This window comes from Sphaeramia orbicularis, chromosome 2 (assembly GCF_902148855.1).
Source record: "Sphaeramia orbicularis chromosome 2, fSphaOr1.1, whole genome shotgun sequence".
NCBI classification, from domain to species: Eukaryota; Metazoa; Chordata; class Actinopteri; order Kurtiformes; family Apogonidae; genus Sphaeramia; species Sphaeramia orbicularis.
The window spans coordinates 17,674,381-17,688,448 of NC_043958.1; the positions used below are offsets into that span (position 1 = coordinate 17,674,381).

General features: G+C 35.5%; 1 protein-coding gene across 1 annotated transcript in view; it reads left to right on the plus strand.

Annotated features, from left to right (window-relative positions):
• Positions 1–277: 277 nt before the first annotated feature.
• Positions 278–14,068, plus strand: part of cfap221 (cilia and flagella associated protein 221) — a 36,936-nt gene continuing 23,145 nt past the window's right edge. The window contains exons 1-13 of the mRNA XM_030156432.1: positions 278–429; positions 578–678; positions 1,936–2,022; positions 2,139–2,234; positions 3,723–3,823; positions 4,015–4,118; positions 4,727–4,886; positions 9,082–9,211; positions 9,306–9,393; positions 9,682–9,793; positions 9,885–9,972; positions 11,957–12,046; positions 12,345–12,440. Coding sequence (XP_030012292.1) covers positions 300–429; positions 578–678; positions 1,936–2,022; positions 2,139–2,234; positions 3,723–3,823; positions 4,015–4,118; positions 4,727–4,886; positions 9,082–9,211; positions 9,306–9,393; positions 9,682–9,793; positions 9,885–9,972; positions 11,957–12,046; positions 12,345–12,440 — 1,383 coding nt within the window. The 5' untranslated portion in view covers positions 278–299. The remainder of the gene's footprint in view (positions 430–577; positions 679–1,935; positions 2,023–2,138; positions 2,235–3,722; positions 3,824–4,014; positions 4,119–4,726; positions 4,887–9,081; positions 9,212–9,305; positions 9,394–9,681; positions 9,794–9,884; positions 9,973–11,956; positions 12,047–12,344; positions 12,441–14,068) is intronic.

The window sequence follows — 14,068 nt, forward strand, 5'->3', positions numbered from 1 at the left end:
TATATATATGAAACTATAAAAATATACACTAATTACTTCATGAATGGGATGTGGCTGGCTCAGTGTTTCACAAGTAAAGTGAATTACTTGTATTATATCACTGTAAATTATGTAAATTAAATGCACTGAGTAAATGGCACAAATAACAATTACAGCCTTTTCTATATCCTTGCTCTTCTATTGTGATTTACAGTCTGGGGTTAACAGTCAATATTTGTCAAAATGTTGCTTTCCCCTTAAATGTTCTCCACCCTTCTGTCATTTCTCTCAGGGGGGGCCAGAGCTGACTCTTTGCCAAGATGGAGGTGACCTGCTCTGCCCCGCAGATGTTTACAGAGCCCCACAGGAGGGGGACTCCTCTGCCCCTGAACCCACTGGTAGAGGAAAACAGGAGCAGAGCCAACGTCCCCAATCATCTACTGGAATCAAGTATGTTAACTAGAAACTCTGAAGCCTTCCAATAGAATTCATTAGTACTGTCTTTTTTTTTTTTTTTTTACTGTCAGCACAGCCTCATTTCAATAAACACTCTTGAGTATGATGAGTTTGTTTAGTTAATGCTTTTTTTTTCTTATAGAGGTCTATGCCAAATTGAAAAGCAACAGCTTGATCCAAGCAGAGCCTGCAGAAGTGCACTTCAGTGGGTTTGAGCTGGACAAGGACTACCTTAAGATGTTGGTAAGCATTGCAGTTTTGAATATTAGCACTTTTAATTTACTTTTTATCTTTTATACACGGCAGTCCCTCCCAAATTCACTATCAGTACCATTCTACACAATAAAAACCTATTCACTCTATATTTATGGTGTCTATATTAGAATAGAATAGAATAGATACAGTATTTGTTGTCATTGTTACAGGAAAAATGGAAATCTGTTTATCAGCAAACACTTAAAGTGCAAAAAGACTGAATAACAAGTGGTGCCAGGCACAGCAAACCCCACCCCTCGCACACATTGTAGCTTATTTTCACATCGATCCCGCTGATGTCATCATGTCTATGCATGTGCTGATGTCAGCATATTAATTGCCTCTATATATGTGCCAAGTTTGAAGTAAATTGAAACAAAATTGAAGTTTTAATAGACATATGAAATTTCACCTATTATAAGTAGATGGGGGAAAAAAAAGATTTTAAAAATTAATTAAAAATTTGAACTTTGACCTACTTTTCCCGAAATATAATGACATCTATTCTGGGTCACTGGCAATCTATAAACCCAACTTGGTATGAATTCAACCAATAGTTTTGCTGCTAAAAAGTGTTAAGAAAGAAACAAACAAACTGAACCAAAAACAACAACCTTTGCCTCCCCTTCAGGGGGTGCTGTAAAAATATTGAGAAACATTGGCAATATACAAAAACTACAGAGATAAAACATTAAATGTACAAATACTGTTAAAATACTACTAATTACTATGAAAATATACAAAAAGCTAACTCTATACTACAGATAAGAAATGTGTATAAAATATAAGGATATATATAGGTAATAAAAGGAAATATACAAGATAAAATTACAAACAAGGTGCATGATTGTAATTATTGTACTGGGTTTGGGTGAGTATTGCATTGAAAAATAACTGAACTAACGGTAAGGTAAGATAGCTGTAAAGGCCATTTGATGCGCTGCCTTAATAGAATTGAACTTTACAGGGTTTGAGCTATGCTTCTCATAATTCTTCAACTGTTAGCATTTAGGGCCAGACCTTATGCTTTCAGCGCTTAGTCATTTGTAATCCATCCTGTGCACACAGACACAGAATGGTAATGCTTTGGGCATGATTTTCCCTGTGTACTTGACTGAATTAGTTTGAATGGGCGGTGATTTCAGCCACTATATGCTTGATGAAGCATGGAAATATTTTTTTTCTCAAGTGCACATGATTGGATGGAAATGAATTATTCCTTTTTCGTCTCTTCCTCTCCCTCAGAAACTAATCAACATCTCATCTGAAGTAATGAATATTCACATCATTCCCACTCAAACCAAGCACTTCCAGACATCTTATACCAAAAAGGTACTTTTTTTCATTACAAATTGCTGACCCAAATGAAGTTTACAGTTCTTCTTCTCTTTGGTTTAATTGTTGTTATTTCGGACGATTCAACCCTTTTCTATCTGTTTTCTCTCAAGTATCGACTTATTCCAGGTCTTGCCTATACAGTCAAGGTCCAATTCTGTCCTGATGAGTGGCGGTACTTCTATGACTGCATTCGGGTTCACTGCAAGGTGAGGAGCCAATGTTTTCAACCCATAAAGACCCAAATGACCAAAACCATTCACTGATATAAGAAGTTAAATAACTGCTGATTCACTAATCCTATCAATACATGTAAATAATTTGTGTAAAAATACAGTTTGTCATGTTTTCACGGTCATCAGATATGACCCATTTGGATGTTCAGAGGCTCTGTAGTTACCGTGGAAACACTGTCATCTTCTACAACATTGATTCACCAGTAAAATCCATGAAGTTGGATCAAAGACAATGGATGGACACATTGGGTTTGTGTTCAGTTATTGATAGATTTTACTGAAAAAAGTAACTTTTTCTTCAGTTTTCTCTATTTTTGATATAATAACCCTCAACTTTTCTCTGAATTTTTATGAATATTTACATGATCAGTAAATTAAATAGGAAAAATAATAAAATAGTAGAAAATACCTGATTTTCGTTGAAAAAAAAAAAAGACAAAATACGGAAGATAGTATTACAATAAATGGTGATAAATCACTTAAGGATGGTTACATACAGAGAAAAAATCATTTGGGTACTGCCACAAAAGTAGAACTGGGTCCTTATGGGTTAAACTCAATCTGCTGGATTTGGCTGAAAAATTCCTCAAATCCTTCGACAAAAATATCACTTTTAGTTTCTTCACTTTTGCTTATTGGGCAGTTAACCCATAAAGACCCAAACAGCCACTGGCGGCCAAAATCATCTACTGATCTAAAATGTTTAATAAGTTCTGATCCACTAATCCTATCAATACATGTAAATAATTTGTGTAAAATGCAGTTTGTCATCTTAATTCATGGTCATCAGATATGACCCATTTGGACGTTGAGAGTCCGTAGTTACCGTGGAAACACTGTCTTCTACAACATTGATTCACCAGTAAAACCCATGGAGTTTAATAAATGACAGTGGATGGAGAGGCTTGTTTTTATGTTCAGTTATTGATACCTTTACTGAAAAGGGTCACTTTTTCTTCAGTTTTCTGTTTCCTGTTTAATAACCTTTGAATTTACTCTGTAATTTTATGAACACCCACATGATCAGTAAATTAAATATCAGAAAATACATGATTTTTACTGAAAAATGCACAATACAGAGGATAATTTTATAAGGAATGGTGATAAATCCCTTAAGAAAGGTTAAATCTACAGAAACATTCATTTGGGAACAGTCACAAAAGTAGCACTGGGTCTTTATGGGTTAAAATAATCTTTCCATCCATGTAATTAAAGTCCTCATTCTAGATCATTTGTGGAAGCTACTGCCATGTTTAAGTGACTGATCGTTCACTTCAGCAAGCTGTCAAACGTCACAGAACACTTCTGAGCTGCTGTAACGTATCTCTTTTGCCGATTGTGGCGCTTTCTTGTGTTTGCTTGGAAAACGCTTTTATCGCTGTTACTTCCTCTTTCTTATCTTCTGTCTCATGCTTTTTTCTCTTTGTCTTGCTCATTCGACCCACCTACACCACTTCCAAGGGAGAGGAGAACCTGTTAATTCCAGTTCATGCTTACCCTGTCATCGATGACCTGCACATCCCTCCTCATATCGACCTCCCAGCCATACCACTTGGACAAAGGTGTGTGTGTGTGTGTGTGTGCATTGAGATCCGTGATGGATTGGTTTTTGACCTCATATCCGCCCAAGGGCTTGTCTGTCTCTTTGTATTCTTCCATGCAACTGACCATGCTTCCATTCACCTTTTGGTGTCAAATCATAAAAAAATAATCTCGTGTTTTTTGTTTTTTTTTTTCCATCTACGGTTTGCAGTGTTAGTCATGCTATTCCTCTGAGATGCAGCTGCCCCATTGACTTTGAGTTCCAGGTGTTTGTTATCCAGCCCAGTGAGGCCTTCTCCATCCACCCTCTCATAGGTGGGAACTTCATTTATTAAAATAATTTATTACACTATTTTTTTCTCTTGTCTTAACTATAATGCAGTATACATGTAAAAATGATATTATTCAGTGATTGTCTTTTTGCTGTTGGAGTTAAAACGTAACCCATCAAGAGAGCAGGCACACTGTGTTTTCTCCAAACTCAGAACGGCATGTGCTGTGTATGAAATAACTCCCCACAGAACTAGAAGTGTGCCTCGAGTTTCCACACATTTCCCCACGCTGACACTAAACAGCATTCATGGTCTGGGAAACATCATAACACATGACGGAACTAGCACTTGTTATTTGAGTTAAAGCCTCCACTCAGTACAAGATACAACTGAGCTTCTTATTTTGGAAATACTCTCTGTAGTTGCATTGTTTAAGGACATTTAACTCATTAACTGTGTAGATTTATAAATGAAGATAAGTAATCTTCACAGATGGTTTTTCATTATTTTTATATCAGCTGCATCTTGGCAATTCTTTATACTTATGAGGCAATTACTCTAATTATAACTCCAGAGTCAAACAGATTGTTCTACCACAGTTGGTGAATCTAAACTTTATTCTCTATGGTCTCATTTATTTTGTGGTTACAGGTGTGATACCAGCCTGTGGTGAGGTAAACATTATGGTGACCTTCACTCCAGTACAGTATGAGACGTCTCAGGTCACCATTCAGATCGTCGTCTCACAGTTTAACACCAAACCCTTCCTCTGCACCATCACTGGGAGCTCCGCCCCTTATTTAGGCATTAGGTATGTAAACTAATTGATTTTTTTTTTTTTTCATTTTATTTATTTATTTAGACAGGGACAACGCACAATATACATTAACCTTAAAAAGCAGAGATGTAGTGTGCCAGGTTCTAGCACTAGTGCTAATTTCCACCTGTAGTCCCTGGGCAGGCTGATGTTATTATTAAAAAAACAGACATTAATTAAAACTAAAACCTTTAAAAACAGTAAAAAAAAAAAAAAAAAAAAAAGCACATTTATAACTCCATCTGTATATCATTAAAAAAACAGACATTAATAAAAAGTAAAACATTAAAGAACAGTAAAAAATGCATATTTATAACTCCATCTATATAAAATATTCATTCCCATCCAACCATTCACTCTTATGTCCCACTGCAGTCTGTCACACACACTCTAAACATGTTTACATCACATTACATTATGTCTACAGGTTTGATTTGACAGTAGATGTTTTTTCACCATGCGGGTAGTTGTTAAAACATGGAATTCTGGCCACAAAGGCACTTAGACTTCCTTTCAAAATACACCTGTGTTATGTAGTTTAGACTTTCGCACCGGTTTGATCTGAACCCAACATCCTCTGGACCACAGTACAGACCAAACAGTCAAACTTTTGCATGTTTCAGAGTGTTTACATAGTGGAATGCTTGGCTTAGATGACTTTCAGTCACAGAAAGCTGCATAAGATGATACACATCCAAAAAAAAGAAAATCAAGTGGTACCAGGCACAACAAACCCCACCTCTCGCACATATTTAATCTTATTTTGGCATTGATCCAGCTGATGTCATCATGTCTATATGTGTGGGCTGATGTCAGCGTAGACATAGACAGCGTGGACAAATTTCGGCCATTATAAGTAAATGGGGAAAAAAAAACATTTAACCCATGAAGACCCAAACAACCACTGGTGACCAAAATCATCTGCCAATAGAAAATGTTTAATAACTTCTGATCCATTAATCTTTTCAATATACGTAAATAATTGGTGTAAAATACAGTTTGTCGTCTTTTCATGCTCATCAGATATGACCCGTTTGGGCGTTCAGAGGCTCCGTAGTGAACGTAGAAACACCATCATCTTCTACAACATTGATTCACCAGTAAAACCCATGGAGTTGGATCAATGACAGTGCATGGAGACACTTGTTTTATGTTCAGTTAATGATACATTTTGTTGAAAAAGTCAAGTTTTCTTTATTTTTCTTTGTTTCTGATATTATGACAATTACATTTAATCTGAACTTTAATGAACATCTACATGACCAGTAAATGAAATATGTGAAAATACCTGATTTTTATTGAAGAAATGCAAAATACAGAGGATAATATAGAAATAAATGGTGATAAATCACTTAAGAAAGGTTAAATAGAGAGACAAATTAATATGGGAAATGGCACAAAAGTAGCACTGGGTCTTTATGGGTTAAAATATTTTGTCTTTGACCTACTTTTCCCTAAATGTAATCACATCTATTCTGGGTCACTGGCAATCTAGAAACCCAATTTGGTATGAATTCAACCAATAGTTTTGCTGATAAAGTGTTAACAAACAAACAAAGAAACAAACTGAACCAAAAACAATACCCCTTGCCTCCCCTTTGAGGGATGGGGTAATAAACAGAGGAAGTCAAAAATGAACATTAGGCCAGTGTCAGGGCCACACCCATGTATACAGGGGGACATAACACATGTACGTGCTGACAGGAAGTGGTAATAATCCCCAAAACTCCCAAAGTTGCAGCTAAAAAGCAAACTAACTTCATCAAAGGTGTGTATTAGAGTTATACAAGTGAGGGTATCGCAATTTATCTAGAAGCACCATTTAGGTTCTTTCACTAGCAAACTAAATGTATTTTTCATTACAGTATATTCACTCTGTTGAGGAAGTTATTACCATTACTTGGCTACTTGTTGTTCTGAGGCATTTATGCTTCATTTGGATGATCAGAGTGTAAAGATGGGCAAGAAAAGGCAGGGGGTAGGTAGGAGATGACAGACAGCAAATGAATTAGGTTTGATTTGAACCCAGACTCTTCAACTGGATTCATTCATTGTATAATTATTAGGCGTTCTTCATTATCAGGATGATTATTACTATCTCTTGGTCTTGGTCTATCTCTTCGGCCTCATTTTTTAACCCATAAAGACCCAGTGCTACTTTGATGATAGTTCCCAAATGATTATTTCTCTATATTTAACCTTTCCTTAGTGATTTATCACCATTTATTGTAGTATTATCTTCTTCACTTTGTGTTTTTTCAGTGAAAATCATGTCTTTTCCTATATTTAATTCACTAATCATGTAAATGTTCATTAAAGCAGATTAAAGTCGAGGGTTATTAAATCAAAAACAGAGAAAACTGAAGAAAAAGTGACTTTTTCAGCAAAGATATAAATAACTGAATATAAAACAAGTGACTCCATCCACTGTTGTGGGTTTCATCAATGTTGGAGCCTCTGAACGTCCAAATGGGTCATATCTGATGACCATGAAAAGATGACAAACTGTATTTAACAACAATTATTTACACAGATTGATAGGATTGGACACACAGTGGATATTTGGGTCTTTATGGGTAAACTATTATTTAGTTATTCTTGTATTTTTACTTGTGTTTAAACCATTGAGTGCCTTGATTCCCCCTGAGATTGTTACATTATCAGTCCATCTTGCAGCCTCTTTAGGGGTGAAAACATGCACTCACTGGACTCCTGCTGAACATGGCCTTGGTGCTGTTTACGTGCTAACTCCCCTTTGTTTTCAAGCCGGCAAAAGCCTAATGTTGAATACTTTTCCCATGAGAAACACGGTGCTATCCATCACATAGCAGAAGCTCCATCCACTGCACTGTCTTGGTGTTATCTTGGCCAAAAGTTAATAATTCATGAAAGTAGCTGGCTCACAGATATCAAGATAGATATGCTTCCTGATAGATGTTTAGCATATAAAACATTCTCTTTGTGTTTGTTGTTGCCTGCAGTGGAATCAAATAAAATATGAGATACAGAATTTCCAAATGAAATATTAAGAAATATACAATAGAGTCTGTGTTTTCCTGCTTCAGCTGAGCAGAGTTGTTTCCACTGTCCCCTGAATGACTTATCTGGCAGAGATACTGATATTAAATAAACAGATGTTCATTTTAATTTGTAAATGACACTGCCTGCGTCGCATTTCCAGTAATTTAATCAATCTGATGCTCCCTAATAAAATAAATCCTGCAGTAAATCTTGTGCTTTATAACATTAAGGCCTCGTTTACAAAGTGTCAGTAAGGTGTTAAGTCAACACTGTGGTCGTTTAGAGGCTGTAGTTAGTGAAGATATTACGCAATGGAGAGGTGATGTCTGTGCTGTGTATCATTAGATTATGTAAACACTCAGTGAAGAGCCATTTGAGATTCCTCGAAAAATAGGATTTCATCACAAAAATGGCTCAGTTATTTTGTCCTCCCCCTGATGGAAAAGAAAGTGAACGAAAACTGAACAAAAGACTGTCATTTTTGTCCAGTAATTTTATTTTTACATCAATTTGTCGCTAGAATATGTCTTTTATGTAAATTGATTAAACTATTTTTACAAATGCTATTTAACAAATTCTGTCATGATTAGATTAGATTACATTAGATTACATTAGATTGGATAGAATTTTATTAACCCATAAAGACCCAGCGCTACTTTTGTGTTAGTTCCCAAATCATTTTTTCTCTTCATTTAACATTTAACATTTTTGCCTCTTTTACCCATTTTTGTGTTTTCATTGGGGTTTGTCGGTTTGTTTGTTTGTCTGTTAGCAAGATAACTCAAAAAGTTATGGAAAGATTTTCAGGAAATTTTCAGGAAATGTTGATACTGGCACATGGAACAGATGATAAAATTTTGGTGGTGATGGGGGGATGGGATAACTCAAGAAGTTATGGAAGGATTTTGTGCCACTATCAGCATTTCCTGAAAATTTCATCCAAATCGGTCCATAACTTTTTGAGTTATCTTGCTAACAGACAAACAAACAAACAAACCCTGATGAAAACATAACCTCTGCTGTTCCTTGGCAGCAGTAATAAAGTGGGAATAATGATAAATAATAATAAAAATGTAATAATGTTATATTATACTATGCACACTATAAATAAATAGAGACAGTTTACTAATAGCAGAACTACCAGTGACTTAAACTATGGTGTTTTCAGTCATCTGGAGAGCTCGTCAGGTCACAGAGATGTCTTGTCTGCAGAACGCAAAGGACTGGCATCTACCACACGAGTACTTTCTCGAAGTAAACACAAATACAGGCCAACCAAGGAAGCAAACAAACCTAAGGTACGCAAGACACTGCCTGGTTTAGAATCAGTTTGATGCACAGTTTTTATTCAGTCAATTCATTTGACATTTAATCCACGTGTCCTGTTCGAAGCCTCCTGTGGACGTCTGTACCCCTGCAGGAGTGGCAAAGATGTTGATCAAAGACGCCAATAAACTCAGCGCTAAAGCCCTGAGGGAAGGTACATGCAACCCATTAAGCGCAACCTTCATTTTTTATAATCAAGTTTTATTACATGCATGTCCCTTTGAATGAGTTGTTTTATAAAGTCCTTGGGTCTTTTACAGTCTGAATGCAGCTATTACACTGCCATCAAAGTGATTTCCAATCGTTGTAAAAAAAAAAAAAAGTAGATTATACTACACAAATAGTCCATGTTTAACGCCATTATTCAAATGATTTTTGTTCAAATAGACCCAGAACCAGCAACTTTGTGAAACACTCATGTCTGGTATTTTATTAATTTTAGCCATATCTCTTGGCGGCGCAGAAGTTCTGCAGAACAGGCAAATGAAGGAAACTCTCTTTATGAAAAAGGTTCAACAGAATATGGAGGAAGAAAAGGCCAACCGTCTCAGATGGTAACTTAAATTTGTTTTCCTCAGGCATCCCTTTTTTTTTTAAAATTGAGTTATGCATTTATTTTTCAAATCCTTGTCACTCACTTTGAAGGCAAGTTCATCTGGGTAAACACCCCATGTCAGAGCAAAGTAGGAGACAGATCCTGGAGGAGAGAGAGACTGCACTGCATGAATACATGGTAAGGTGTTCTTATTATGAACATTGTGAAATATTCGTCACATTTCTATCAATATATTTTGTGATTTAGCACATTTTAGGCAAAACATTGCGATTTTATTCATGATTTTTCTGTTTTAACCCATAAGGACCCAGTGTTACTTTTGTGTCAGTTCCCAAATAATTTTTTTTCTCTATATTTATCCTTCCTTGCAATATTATCTTGTGTATTTTGCATTTTTTCAGTGAAAATCAGGTATTTTCCTACATTTAATTTACTAATCACATAGATGTTTGTAAAAGCTCAGAGTAAAGGTGAAGTTTATTAGATCAAAAACAGAGAAAACTGAAGAAAAAGTGACTTTTTCAGCAAATATATCATAAACTGAACATAAACCAAGTGTCTCCATCCACTGTTATTTATCAAACTCCATGGGTTTTACTGGTGAATCAATGTTGTAGAAGATGACAGTGTTTCCACATTCATTACGGAGCCTCTGAACGTCCAAATGGGTCATATCTGATGACCGTAAAAAGATGAAAAACTGTATTTTACACCAATTATTTACATGTATTGATAGAATTAGTGGATCAACAGGTATTAAACAGTTTAGACCAGTCGATGCTTTTGGTAGATGGTGGATGTTTGGGTCTTTATGGGTTAAACATCTCTTTAAATACTTTGCTTTTGTGTCATTATTTAAAGTCAATACAGATTAAATCCTATATGACAAAGATCCTTGAAAGAGTGGAATTAAGTATTTGTTGAAAGTATTTTCATCTATTGTCGAAAATAAAATAAGATAAAATGTAACTACTCCTACTAAAAATGATATAGACCCAATCATTAATAATGAATAATCAAATAGTTTATTTATTTTTTTAAGTTGGTCAAAATCCATAAAACTGAATTAAAGTAAATAATAATAAAAATAGATCCAACATTCTCCATTTGTGTAATGGGACATTTAGGAATTATTCCTCCTTCCTCTTCACCTATAGTGTATGTATGTATATGTTATCAACGTATGCAATGTTACAGTTTTAGCAGAATTGAAACTGCACTGTGATTTGTATTGCATCTTTAAAAAAACACTGGGTTTATGTCTGGATTTATTGGGAGTCGCAGAGGAGATGTGCACACTCAGCCAAAGTAATGTCAGTTTTGAAATGGGAGTGTGTGTGTTTTCTCAGAAAAGTTATTTAAATAGTTGACAGGACTCCAGACACTCAGCAGTACTTCCTCCACCATCTCCTTTCCACCTGCACTGTTTATAATCTGCACACAAACTCATTCTGTGCCATACACTTTCCATTTACAACCTCGCGTCGTATCACCACAGTTGGCTATTTTATGGAGCCCTGTTGCTTTTATGGTAGGATGAGCTGGGCTTGTGACATGAACTTGTCATATTATGTCAAAAAATATAGTATGTCAAATGAATTTGTGACCTCTTTGTACATGACTCTATTATAAATGTCAGTGTTGCACAGAATGAAGGGCACATATTCCACGTTTTACCATGTCATTAAGGTTATGCTACTTCCTAAGTTACAAACATATTGAAAAGTTTCTCCTCTGCTGGTCCTATAGCATCCATTTTTAATAATTTAAATAATAACTGTGGTTTTATTCCTTTAGTTGAAAGGTAATAATGTAATTCTTTCAACAAAGGACCATGTTCGAAACACACATTAGCATGCATTAGCCCCACTGATCTATCCATGTGCAAAGCACTTAACCCCTGCTTGAGCTAATCTCATCTCTGTGGGAAGAAAGGCACAGAAAATGACACCTACTACAGAGATTAATTGTTATTAGTCACACTTATTATAGGATACAGTAAGAACCCTTGGTACCGGGTAATTATACTCATATATGCTTTTGTCAGTACTTTGTTCCGTCATAGTTTTATTTAATGAATATCATCGGGTTTATTTTTAACATCAGCTCTTTGCAGACCATGCACAGGCATTTTATATATGCATTTTTGTTCCTTTTAAAGGTTAAAACAGGAGAAGAAAGGCTGGAAGAAGAGTTTGCCTCTGATAAAACTAAACTTTTCTCCAAGCGGGTGATTTATGAAGCAGGACAGGTAAGAGTCTGGTTTCCAAAATTCAGTTTGTAAGTTTCCCCGATAAGCTTAAAAGTTTTACATTTCACGTAGGCCTGTCTTTGTAATAAAATGAAACACAAACACACAAGTCTAAAACCAATTCAATTAAATCTCAAATTCATTTTTACACTCCCACTGTAAGTACTCTAAGCTGAGACCTTTCTAAATTGTCTGTTTTTTTTTTTTTTTTTTATATATATATATATAAGCACTCAGAGTAATGTTGCTAAATGAGTGTGTGAAAGCAAGCGATAAATGTCTTTTTAACTTCTTCCAGGCCCCTGAGGGAGCCCCGTCTTTCCAGTTTTATCCTAGTTTTCAGTGGGAGGTGAGAGAAAGAGCCCTCAAACGCTTCCAGCAGGCAGCACGCAAGGTATAGTCCGCATGTACCGTGAAGCCACCGAGATAAAAACGCACACATGCATGAATATTTGCTTAGATCTACAAACAAGTCACATAAACACACAACCACACACGCTCCTCCTCCCTCAGGACGACAATGTAGTCCCTCTGGTGTTGCCCCTTCAGTGCAGCCATGTGTAAATCCCCTGCACTAAATGTATAATATTCTGTACAGTATGGTCCATTTTCCAGGGGATGGTGCATTCCAGTAAAAGCTCAATATTCTCATGTGGCCATTTTAAATGAACAGCATATATGTACTTTTTCTCATGATATCATTCTACGTAAATGTACAGTTTCTATTCCTAGTCTTTACAAAAATATTACAGTTGCAAAGACGTCTTGGGATCACAATGTAGTTAAATTTTTAAATAAAACAGTATGTTATTTGATCAGTTATGCCATGTGTGTGAAACATATGCTCCAAAAGGGTCCAATCCAATCTGATGTAGGAGGAATTTGTGAAATGCAAAAAATTACACTGAAGACATAAATAATTTTAGTTCATGTTCCACATTTAATTTAATTTATTTGTTTATTTGACAGGGACAATGTGCATTCATCAACATTACAGTAAATGTACCAGAGTTAGCCTAAAGCAGTGGTTCCCAACCTTTTTTGGCTTGTGACCCCGTTTTAACACCACAAATTTCTGGTGATCCCAGACAATCAGATGAAAAACTGCATTTTAGACCAATTATTTTCATGTATTGACAGAATTAGTGGATCAACAGGTATTAAACAGTCTAGATCAGTAGATGCTTGTCATAGACGGTGGATGTTTGGGTCTTTATGGGTTAAACATCTCCTTAAATACTTTGCTTTTGTGCCATTATTTACAGTCAATACAGATTAAATCCTATATGACAAAGATCCTTTAGAGTAGTGGTTCCCAACCTTTTTTGGCTCGTGACCCCATTTTAACATCACAAATTTCTTCAAAACGGAGATTATTTTTTGCTAAAATTTATTTGTTTTAGATCATGTAATAGTTTGTTATACTATGTTGTAAATAAACAGTAATTTTAGATGACATTTAGTCTATATAATGTATATTATTATGGACGGAGGCAGAAAAGCCAGGTGTAGATTACTGCACAAAGTGAAAATTTTATTTTCCTTGGTCGGGATATGTACAGTCAGTCCAGCTTGTACTTACAAGGCTGCAAATCAATACTGAACAAACAATAACTCAAACTATGAATTATGAAAGAGCCCAAGGTTGAAAAGCACTGGTCTAATGGCTATTTTTCATCTGTGTGTCCCTGGACAGATGTTAGAGAGTCACCCTAAAAACAGGATACATCAACATCAATACAATATAAATCACATTCATAGAACTGTATAAATCACATTCATAAAACTATAAATTATTACAATTATAAAACTGTACAATATACATTTAGAAAACAATTAGGCAATATGGTGCAGTAAGGTGTCATTGCATTTTTAGGAGCAGGGGCAACTCCAGACTACAGGGACTGATAATTGCAGGTCTGATTGTTCCAAAGCCATTTTCTTAAATGAGCTTTAAATACGTTATATGTGGTCATTTCCCTGATATTTACAGGTACTGCGTTCCACTCATGAGCATGTTTA